The 12,475-nt window shown below is 35.5% G+C and overlaps 1 protein-coding gene across 5 annotated transcripts in view; it reads right to left on the bottom strand.

Annotated features, from left to right (window-relative positions):
• Nucleotides 1-12,475, bottom strand: part of ST6GALNAC3 (ST6 N-acetylgalactosaminide alpha-2,6-sialyltransferase 3) — a 317,603-nt gene that overhangs the window by 133,633 nt on the left and 171,495 nt on the right. For 3 of the 5 annotated variants that reach the window (XM_039327186.1, XM_039327187.1, XM_039327183.1), the window contains exon 2: nt 9,729-9,867. The exons of the other annotated variants lie outside the window; for them this stretch is intronic. In XM_039327186.1, the coding sequence (XP_039183120.1) occupies nt 9,729-9,734 (6 nt within the window). In that variant the 5' untranslated portion in view covers nt 9,735-9,867. The remainder of the gene's footprint in view (nt 1-9,728; nt 9,868-12,475) is intronic. 5 annotated transcript variants of the gene reach the window in all.

Genomic DNA, 12,475 nt, shown 5'->3' with positions numbered 1-12,475 from the left:
ATATGGTTTAATATTAAGGGCAACAACAATTTCCTTATTAAATTGCAGCATGTTAAATAAAATCCAAGATCCCAATGGATATGTAAGGATTTAATTCTTACATACAAACTGCAGTTCTAACATACTCCTCCAAAACAGCTATTTTGCCTCTGGAAGAAAGCTGCTCTTGACGCCATTGTCATCAGTTCTTCTGCAATAATATGCTGTAATAGTTACAATATCATTCTTAAATTGGGATAATCTGATGCAGTGCAAAGATAAGAATTTGCAGGAGTTTTTGTTGGGATTGTTGGGAAAAGAGGTTAACACCTCAGTGTGATGGGTATTTGAACTGTGTACTTAATTGTTGCTTAACAATTATAAGTAGAATGACTGTGGCAAAATAAAGCAAAGGTAACACCAATAGTAAGTGGTGCCTTGAACAAGCAAGAACTGGTAGGACCATAAAATATACAAAATAATAGAAAATGAAGCAGCTAAAGTGCTCTGGGACTTTAGAATTCAAACAGACAGACACCTGCCACATAACACTCAAGAGTTAACAATTGTCAATAAGAAAGAGAGAGAAAACGGAATAGTGGACATTGTAATATCTGGAGACAGCAGAACAGAAGAGAAAGAACTGAGGAAAATCACAAAATACAAAAACCTGCAAATAGAAGTAGAATGACTGTGGGGAAAAGAAAGTAAATATAATATCAATAGTGATAAGTAAATAGATTTAATCTGAATTTGGTAATTCAGATTAAAGATCAGAAATATGCTCATATTAAAAGAATTTACAATGAGTTAATAAAATTGGATTCGGAAACAGTAAAAGATTGTATGATTAAATGGGCTCAGAATATTCAGGAACCGATTTTATTGGATTTATGGGAGTTAATTTGGATTAGAAATATTAAATTTACGCAGGCTCAAAATTTGAGGGAAAATTTTTATAAAATGTTTTATAGATGGCATCTGGATCCTAAAAAGTTGTCTTGTATGTACCCGAACCTGCAACCTAAATGTTGAAGATGTGGTAGCTTGGATGCAACTTATTTTCATGTTTGGTGGACTTGTAAAATATTAAAGCCTTTTGGATTATGATTTGGTGGAACATTCAAAAGGTTTTTAAGAGGAAGATTAAGTTTACTCCCCAATTGTTTCTTTTGGGTATTTTTGTGGTTTTTGATGCTAAAGAAACTATTTTAATGTTGAATTTAATAACAGCAGCAAGATTATTGGTGAGTCAATATTGGAAGAAAGACTCTGCCTTCTTTAGAAGAATGGGTATTTAAGGTTTCTAATTTAGCAGAAATGGCTAAAATTTCTGCTTATTTAAAGGATCATTCACAAGCGAGATATGTTATTATATGGAGAAGATGGATAGAATATGTTCAGAAGAAAATGGAACTACAAAATTTCATTTATTTTATGAGTAATGGATTTGTTTATAAAATTATGATGTTAAAGTTTGAAGAGTTAAGGGTTAGTATGATTTTGGTTATTGTATAATTAGTAAACTTAAGTAGATTATGTTTAATATGTTTGTATAACCCTGTACTTGGCTCTGGGAAGTTGGGGGGAAGGGGAGGGGGGTGGGGGAGGATGGGTTGGAGGTTAAATAGGTCAGATAAGTAGAAATAGTTGTTGTTTTTTTGTATATAATATTGATGTTTTAACTTGGAGAGAGGAATTGCTCGGGCATTTCCCCTGGATTGCATCCGGAGTGAGAAGATAGGAGGAAGGGGAGAAGTAAGTAGGAAGGTTGAGGAGAAGGTGGAGAGGGGGAGAGTGAGGAAGAAGAGGGAAAGAGGGAAGTGAGAGAAGAGGTTAGAGAGTGGATGCGGTTTGGGGGGAAATGGGTCAGCAATACCGAAAGTTGTGTGTATAAATTTACTTTATTCTTTATCTGAAGTATTTTTTATGAATGTAATGAAAAATTGAAAATAAAAAATCTTTTACAAAAAAAAATAGTGATAAGTAGATAGATTGCACCAATAGTTGATGCAATCTCAAAACATCTGGAGCACCTCTTGAAACACCATCAGCATTGACAAACTCACCATCAATCAATTGCAAAAGGCAGCTTTATTTGGAACAGCTTAGCTCTTGTAAGGATACCTTTATGACAATCAAACAGCCAAGTCCTTGAAAGAACTTGATAGGTGGATAAATGTCAAATCCAATCTGAACATCTGACTGACTGCATGATCAATCATCATAATAATAATCAAGAATATGAAATGAATTCCCATTATAAAATCTCATACTTGGCTGTAATAATCTCAGTGATTTACAAAGACAATAAAATTAATTTGGGAAGATAAATACAAAAGGTCAAATGATTGCTGTCTTGTGTTCTTGGTCACAAGCAAGGCTGTATAGTCAAAGAATGGATAGCTCTGTTTCTATTAATCATTCACAACTTAGTGATTTCTAAATATGACACAGAATTTCCATCATACTCAGGTGGAACATGATAGCAATTATAATCCAACACATCTGGAGGGCATCAAATGGGAGATGAGCAGTTTATACTAGAAAACCAAAGTCCATCTTCAAAGCCATCTATCATATAAGGAAACATTGGAATGAAGAGAAATATATAGTTCACACAGACCAATAAATAAGTGCGCAATTTAAAATACAGAAGTAAAAAACCCAAAACTGAAACAATTAATAATGAGAAAAAAATATTCACCAGCTTCTGCCAGCCATAGCTATCGTTAGAAACTTGGCAACCTTTATAGTGTTGTTAGGTCTTACAGAAAGAAGACTGTAATTTCTTGATCAGTAAGGAAAATAAAGCTCCTGATAATTGATGTATGAGTGACAAAACGTGATCCATAGGAGAAGGAAATGGCAACCCATTCTAGTACCTTTGCCAAAAAAACTCCATGGATTAAAAGGCTAAAAGATGAAGCTCAAATACTTTGGAAACCTAATGAGAAGAGCAGATTCATTGGAAAAGACCCTAATGTTGGGAAAGACTGAAGACAAAAAGAGAAGGGATGGTAGGCAGAGGATGCGATGGTTAGACAGTGCAATTGATGCAACAAACATGAATTTGGGCGAACTCCAGGGGACAGTGGAGGACAGGAGGGCCTGGTATGCTGCAATCTGTGCAGTTGCGAAGAATTGGACATGACTTAGCAACTGAATAACAACAACAAGTGCCAGAAACTATGGGTGATACAGTAGGCAATATAACAATACACAGGTTACTGACTCAAACTTTGCATCTGAGCAGGAATAATTCACACAAACTCCAACTATATCATAGGTTACTATGGAGGATTGTGAAAAAATAATCCTGGATGAAAATATCCTTTTCATAATGAATGAGAACCCCTTTTCTCACTCCCTTTAATGTTACAAATTCTTTACCTGCAATATTTAACTCCCCCAGTTGCTAATGTTACCTTTATTTCCTGTTCTTTCTAACCACACCTCCTGAAGTATAATAATGAAAATAAACTAATAAAAAAAATACAGTCCTGTGGTGCTTTTCCACTGTCAGGCTACTTACACATTCATAGCAGAGCATGAAGATTATTAAAATGCCGTATGTGAGAACCGTGCATAGCACAAAGAGATACGAATTGGCATTCCACAGAGATATGCTATCTAATGACCAAAACAAGCAATGTGCTTTCATTCTGATTCATAGTGCATTTGGAAAGAGCAAAGCATCCAATAGCTGTTCTTAGCTATTTGATCAGTCAAAGGTAAAGATCTTCTTTGCTCTTTCAATGCATTAAAAAGTTATCGTGCTTAATAGTGATCTAATTATACCTATGAATTGGCTGCATCTCCTTCCTACCACCTAGGTTTTGTCCAGAGTTTTGCAGTGTAGATCTGATGGTTCTAATAATCTTGCAATTCTCCTTTAACTCAGTGCACTTGAACTATGTTTTATTATAGATCTATATCAATAAACCTAAAAAGTCAACAATTGCCGGATGGATGCTGTAGAGCAAGGGTGTCCAATTCTCGGTCTGTGGACTGGCACTAGTTCCACAGCATGCCAGAAATTGGTCCACGCAAACAAGCCAAGCCGCATCCACGCGATGCAGGCAGCACCCAAAACCGCACCCCCTTCAGTCGGCGGAAAAACCTCTCTCCACGAAACCGGTCCCTGGTGCCCAAAAGGTTGAGGCCACTGCTGTAGAGAGGCATCCTTTGGGGAATATTTTGCCTGGTTTCGGTGATAGCAGTGACATGGATCTCTACCCAGGTAAAGGTATATGATTGAACTGTTTAATCTATTTGGAACATTAAGCTTTTCTCTTATCACTAAGATAAAACATCCAGTAAACCGAAGATCCAACTGAAAAGGATTAAAAGTTTTATAAACATAATCAAATTGAAAAAATAAAAATAAACAATAGAAATAAATAAAAAGGCTGTGTCATGTACATATAGCTTTACTACTAGTGTGATGATTATAAAAAATCTGTTTTCAAAAAATACAGCCTTCCTGGTTCAGTATATAAGTCCCTGTAATCCAACAACATACATGCATTCATATATAGTTCTTGACTATCTAATGCCTGAAACCCTTTAGAACAAGTGTAGTCATTTTCTTGTGTGATTTCTATTTGATTTTTTTTTTTAAATTTCAACAACTGCTTAGAAATTTCACTCTACATTAAAAATAAAAGGCTTCATCCTCCCACTCTGATGTTCTCTCTACAACTAATAGAAACAGAATATAAAACATGAGAAACCTTTTTAAAAGTTCTCTCTCTACTTCTGTTTTAATACGCAGAAAATAGTGGCCACGTGTCTCACATCATCACATGCAAAAATCAACGTGTACTTAGATATGATCAGCATGCTTTGTTCTTACACAAAAAGGCTTTTAGAAAAAAAGTTTCTTGGAGTTTTAGAAAAAATTTAATCTCTTAATTGAATTCCTGTAGGAACTAACGTTATAGTATTTGGGGGAAAGTCTTTAAAATTCGTTGAATGTTATATATCTTTCAACTAAGTTGGAATTCAACAACATCCTCATTCCCTCAATTTGATTATGGAAGGACAAAGAGGTTGAAGAAAAGGTATCCTAGATCAAAGGTCCCCAACCTTTAGGGCACCAGGGACCGGTTCCATGGAGAAAGATTTTTCCGTGGATCGGAGAAGGCGTGGTTTTGTCTGCATCCCATGGATGGGGTTTTGCTTGTTTGTGCAGACCGGTTGCTGGCATTCCGTGGCCCAGTACCGGTCCACAGACCAGGGGTTGGGGACCCCTGCCCTAGATAATAGGATAATAATATTATCTAGTGTAGATAGCAGTATTTCTAGGACAACTGGCAGAAACAAGAAAAATCCTGCTAATTATTGTAATAAAAGGCATGTTGACCTAGGTGGAATTTGCTAAATTCAATAGAACCAATCATAATGTCAATAGAAATGTTAACCCAAACAAAGTGCCTATAGTATACCCATATAAGCAACAGGCATCCAAATGCCCCATCCCAAATATTTTCTGTTTTTGAACAACCAAATTTGAGTGGTACTTTCGGCTGAGCAACACGATTTGAGTGGTTCTATTGATGTGCCCTTAAATGCCAACAGAATACATGTAGAATAGGGAGGTAACAATAGAAAAGAAGAGAGAGGTATACAGAATAGGAAGGCATGGAAATAGCAAACGGTTTTCTCAATTATTTATTTGGCACTTAATAAGCATCAACATCTGTTACAACTGTAGTCCCATTACTCATTCCCTTCCCTATATTTCTCTTTTCTCCACTGTATAGCAATTCAAAATTGTGGCAAGAACTGTTCTTGTCTTACTTCTTCATGTCAAGACAGCTGCCAGCAAAGCTGCCAGCAACAGCTGCCTCTCTGAGGTTGTGCCTCTTTGTACATGACTTCTTCCCTGAAAACCAATATATCTGAAGGGAGACAGTGCTCAAAATCTCATACCATCCCTAGATGATGCACTCAACAGTGATGAACCCGCATGTAGAATGGCCCAGTGAGAACACAAAGGGTTACGAGTTGCATGTACTGAAGAAAAACATTTCTACGTGATCAGCCGTAGAGCTTTCTACCAGAAGTAGTCATTGCTAGCAGTAAAATGCTTAAGGAAGAGCTGCTGTGCTACCAATGCAGGCTTCCTGAAAAATATGCTGTATAGACTTAATAATGGATGGTAGATGAGAGAGAAGATGGGATAAGGCAGGGGAGAAAAAAGAAAATGGGGAATATAATGGGCCCAAAAAAAAAAAAAAAAGGAAGAATAGCATCAGTTCCATGTATGTTTGGTCCCTGCCTTGCCCACTGCTGCCAAGTTTTCTCATAAACAAATGGACCGTTTCGGCTAATACAATACTCATTTACATAATTCCATAAGTAAAAATTATTCTGCCTTTGAAAGGGTTGCTTTGATAGTCTGCGGCAAAATATTTTCTCCTGAACATAAAAGACATGCCTTGTGATCGGAAAGATCTTTGCTTTACAATTTAATAAATCTTTTTTTTCATCTGTGAAAATAACATTGGCAAAATTGATCCAGTGCTATTAATTGCTAATGGAAAATAGAGTCATAAAGGTCACAACTCAACATTTTTCAACATGGTATGTCACTCTGTTCATTATAACTAGTTAGTGGTAATCTCTTATGTGAGTATGTGTAGGCTTATTAATATGCATAGTATAGGTATCTGTTGATTAGGAAATGTTATTTGACAGCTAATATATATTAGTGCGTTAGTGAACAACTCTGCCGTTTTGTACCTTTTAATATCACTGAGTAACTATGCTGCTTGACCTACAAAATGTAGATCAAATATTACATTTGCATTTCATACATTCTTTGTTTTTAGGCCGCTAATATTTGATATGCAAAATCAAACTACTGCATATATAAACAAAGATGATGCTTCAATGTATTTTAAAATGTTTGAGTGCATCAAGTAAAGAAAATAACAAGGGAATTCTGGAATATAGTAATAGTTGGGACTATATACTAGAACACTATACCCATAAGAAAATATTTGAAAGAGGTGTTTTAAGACTTCACATAAGCCTCTTGGTGTTTTTTTTCAGTCTTTCAAACATGCCTCTCCTCTAAGGAATCCACTTTCAAACCATTCATAGCCATAATATGAAATCCATCCTTGCCTTTATTACTTATTTTAGAAAATTCTTTAGAATTTAGTACTTATTTTCTAAAATTTCTTTAGAAAATGCCATGGATTTCCACATATGTTACATTTACTGTGCAATTCCTGAAATTCCTGGACTGTTGCGTTATAACACAATACAGACAGTCTTTAGTTAACAATGACAATTGAACCAGGATTTCTATTGCTAAATGATACGGTTTTAAAGTGTGACATCACATGGCCATGTTGCTTAGCAACAACTGTTCAAGCACTTCCCCATTGTTAAGTGAATCATTACAGGTTGTTAAACGAGAATGCCACATGGCTGTGATTTGCAACCTCTTGCTGCCTTCACCATTGACTGCTTCTTGGAAGCCAACAGAGAAGGTTGCAAATGGTGATTGCATGGCTGTGGGACACTGCAATTACCATGTGGGGGTGCTGCGACATCTGGAACTTTGAGGACTATTTATGAGCACACTTGTACAAAGTCGTTTGAAGTTTGGACAGTAGCTGAATAAGTGGTTGTTAAATGAAGACCACCTATATAAGCATCAAGGATTGGAGTGTTTCAATAAATTAATGCAATATAGTAAATGAAATACATGTAATATAGTATCTGCCTATTTTCTTTCCCCAGTCACATTCAACAAATCCAGCATTTGGCCACTAAACCTCACTTACTCTGTTCTATCTCCATTGTAATATAGCAGCTTTTTTCTATTTCCTGGGTGAAAATAAACAATTCTTATTGACTATAAACACTTCTATAGACATAGACTATTGTATGTCTATATAGAATAAATTTAATAAATAGAATAAAACATAGAATATAGAATAAATTTAATCAACCCACTATGAATGGAAGAAGTAAATTACTTATTAATTCACGATCTAAATAGACAAACACTCTATGATACAATAAGCCCAGTTCATACTATAACATCCTTGTTTGTTAAACTAGCATATAAACGAACTATTATCGGCAGGCAGTTCCTTTGCACTTACTTTACTGTCTTCTTTAAATAAGCAAGCATATGAGTCAGAAAGCCACCTGTAATCATAGCTGTTATGACATTTCTTTTTCTTGAACTGCAAAAATGAGAATCTTTGAGTTTGTGCATATGTTTGCATATATGAATATTTTAAGAAGTGCAAAGCTATCAGTTTAAATATTTAATATCTAATGGCTTATTGTCCATTTATACTTAGAACCCTTCACAAAATAGAATAAAGCTTACATATGCTGGAAGAAACTTTTAATATATTTTTCAAAAAGCTTGAACAGAAATTGGAAAAATTAAATCACTTCTGCCAATACTAAGTTTAATTCATTTTGGCATCAGGGGACTAATCATTGTTATCATTTATTATTGATTAAATTCCACTAGACCTACAGATAAATAAATAAAGTCCCTGCCTGCTCTTCCATTTGCTGTCTAAAGCAATTAACTACAGTAATGCTACTAGCTCATTTAAAAGTAACAACAAAAATGCAGGGAATATGACTCTGTAATGAGGGAGCAAAAGATTTCAATTTTGCTGATTGCTTAGCATCAGCATCACTGAAGAATCTAAGAATGTTTTTTGAAGCAGGCTATAATAAATGTGGGCATTTCTAAAAACAGTGACTCCCTTTGCCACTGGACAGCAAGGCACTGAATGTTTTTGTGACTGTATGAATATGTAAAAAGCACTTCCATAGGTAAAAATATCCAAATTTTCTTGTGGATTATCCCAGATAGGGATTTTACAAATTTTCTTTTGCATACACCTGTATTTCATTACAGGTAAGTGAGAATTTTGCCTGACATAGCTTTCCAGTCTGGATTGTATCAGGCAATGCTACTATATGTGCTTTGCAGGGTTTTTCTCTACAACGAAACACTTTTCACATTTGAAGTGCTACTTAAAGATAAACAGACCTTAAAGAACAGGTGCAGCTGCGTTACTTTCTTGAAATATTATACCAAAGGTGGTAATCTCCAGCCTAGCCATCTAATAATTCTTCTGTGATGGTTCACCTAATCTCCTATTTCTGAAAGAAACCTTATGTGTGTCCTAAAGTCTCCTATCTCAAGGTCTCACTCCATTTTTAATGTCATTCTCATGTTGTCTGCTTCTTAGGTCCTAAGAGCTTTTAAAATAGCTACTACTGTCATACTAAAGCAACCTCACTGCCATAGAAATTGGCATGCACTATATATGGAAGAACTGTTTGAGAGAGATCAGTCTAAAACTGCTACCTCATTCTAATCAGGTATAACCTCTTTTTTTTTTTCAACTGATACATGCGTGAAAGAGAGGCAGAGAGGGAGAGATTAAAGAGAGTAAGTGTAGAAGGAACTTCACTGGAGTGTCCCTATTGAACTTTGCACCATGGTCATATCTACTGTAATGGGCTAACCTGCAACCAGATCAAGCCCAATGTTATTTTGTTTGCATATCCTCAAAATTGAGCAGAATTCAGAGCTAAGCAAAATCAAGCTATGCATCATGTAGAAAAGAAAGTCTTTCTGTACACAGTCCATTGATTATCGTCAGGTATTTATATCACACAGGTAGTTGGTTCTGCAAGAGAATACATTTTCCTCTTCCTGTTTCAGAGAAGTCAAGGTGAAAACTGACCTTCATACATGGATTCTTGTGAAAACGGTTCTGCCTTCAATTGCTTCAGTAAGCTTTCCTACAGCGTCAGCACTATTGAAAAGTGTTTCTTTTATACAAGATGCCCTGTGACCTAAGAGAATCCCTACCGTTGTCCAATCTAAAAGCAAAAGACAAAATGAAAATGTCACTTTCTTAGCAAGGGCAGAGCACCATGCAAAAGATAAACCTTTCCTTCAACCAAGGGCATTAATGCAGTTTTCTGCAGTGGGCTGAGGTAAGATGGGAAGAGCAAAGAGATAAGCCTGGGATAAGACTAAAAGAATGATTTGTCTCTATAAATATTCAAGGTATCCCGGAAAAAGCAGTACCTGTGCTAATTTATATGCTATGTTAATTGTTATACTTTGTTGTCACAGTGGGATATAACTCAGATTCTTATGCAGAAGATCACAAGTCCCAGTTCTAGATGAGATAGGCAGCACACAATCCTAATAAATAAATAAACTTTAGGTCTCCAGTATCTCTCTGTGCAAGGGGAAAAGACTACTGTCTGAAATGCTGAACAGAGACAGTTAGTTACTACAGACAGAACTAAAAAAGGTAGACTGATTATCTGATCTGGACAAAGACAACATCCAGGTTCCTATGCATTTTTACTTTTAGGTAAGATATCCTGCCAAAATATTTCAAGAAAGAAATAACAAGTGTTAGTGCTTTATTTACTTTCCTGCCTGCCCTACTTGATTATTACAGATAGCATAAATGATCAAGTCACCTTTATCAGCCCGACTTATTCCATTTTACAATGAAAGACTCTTCAAAGTAGGGCATGTTCAGCTGTCATGGGAACCCTAATAAGTGTGTTTCCAGATGTATATATTGCATATTTTTAAGAATACACAAAAAACAACTTTGGTGACAAATCTTAAAAACACTATTTGTAAATCAGAATTCCAGTAATTAAGATGAGCCTGTGAAACCTTGAGTATTCAATAGGAATGAATACATAGCACCTTGTGCACACTTTTTCCTTAGAGGATCAAAAAAACTGCATTACTTGTATTTAATTCTATGTTACTGTAGCCATACTATAAGACTACAAAATAGGATGTCACTACTTGATACTATAATTGTTATAATTACTATTATTGCCAGGATTCAGCTTAACCCTATAATAATTTTTATTTAGGTATATGTAATATATGCTACTATATTAGTAATATAGAAGACTTAGTGAATATTTGCATATCTTGTGCACCTTCTCCATGTTATGTGCACCTTTTCCATGTTAGGTTTGTGCATTCATCAACATAGTCATGGTTATAAAGCACACATTTGTTTGACATTCAGAAAAAGCTTATTAATATGTGCAGTCTAGGATATAAATGCAGGGCAAATGTGCTTTTGTAATCTCCGCATGATGAATTTTAAAATATTTTTGAAAATACATTGAGAGTGTTTAAAAAATGAAGATGTGGAATAATTTCTGCTGACTCTCACATTAGCATACTAGGCCAAGTCCAATTGATCCTTAGGTGTTTGGTGGATGTGAAAATAACAAGTCTAAATCTTGGAAGATCATGAAATGTTCATTAAAGTCAGATACGACCCTTAAAGACAATATGACCTTTTCCGGCTCACTAAACTGCCACTCATATATCCATTGGAATACTGAGCTGAAGACATTCCAGGATGGACAAGAAAGTTTGAGTAGAGGAAACTAGAGAAACACAGTATAGCAATTGTACACTATTTGTAAATAGAATTCTTTATTGGCCAAGGATGATTGGAAACACAAGGAATTTGTCTCCTGTGCATAAGCTCTCAGTGTATATACAAGCAACAAGTGATAAATCATGATTATAATCATAAAAATACATTCATCATAAATCAGGAATTCCAGTACTTAAGATGAATGTGAAACCCTGGTATTGTAAAAGGAATGAATACATAGCACCTTGTGCAAACGGGACTGGGTCATGTGAGGAACCATCTCTTCCCAACTGCATTTATCTGTCCAGTTTAGGACATATAGGCTCATGCTCCAGGTCTCATCAACTAAGAGTGTCACCTGGTGAGACCTAGGAGGAAAGCCTAGATCATTTTCCCAGAGATTAGATTGGCCCCATTCCTGTTAGCCTTTCCTATGATCCTGGGATACTGTCCAGTACTTGCATTGGATGTTATTGTTAGATATGATTGCCTTGGCTATGAATTTTTATGATTTTAATATGCATTTATATTGTTTTCTTGTTTTTTAAATTGTTGTACTGGTGTTGTTTTTATATTTGTTTTAATTGTTATTAAGTCACCCAGAAATACATACATACATACATACATACATACATACATACATACATACATACTTAATTATTCTAAAAATGTGAATCCTGGGTAAATCCATATAATAGAAATAAAATAGTCCGAGCACCAGGATAATATTAAAACAAAAACTGTTTAATACAAAAGCTAAAGCTAAGCTTTCGTCGGCCAACACTGCTGACATCATCAAAGCACAATACAAAATTACTGGGAGTCCTTTTTATATTGCCGGATGGCTCTGCGCTTGGCTTCTCAATCTAGTCATCGGTCCGTCCGTTTTCTCTATTTGGTTTGTTCTTAAAGGGCACGCGTCTCTTGCTGTGTTGATATCTTCCGAGGTTGCTATTTTCTTTTTCTGGGGCTCAATCACTTTCTTTCTGCTAGCATATGCCAGTTGCTTTCGCTCACTTACCCTTATTCCCTTTTTATATGTAAGAGATGGG

This window comes from Crotalus tigris, unplaced genomic scaffold (assembly GCF_016545835.1).
Source record: "Crotalus tigris isolate CLP2741 ecotype Arizona unplaced genomic scaffold, ASM1654583v1 scf7180000024358.1859470, whole genome shotgun sequence".
Classification (NCBI taxonomy): domain Eukaryota; kingdom Metazoa; phylum Chordata; class Lepidosauria; order Squamata; family Viperidae; genus Crotalus; species Crotalus tigris.
This window is presented reverse-complemented; position numbering and strand designations above follow the sequence as displayed.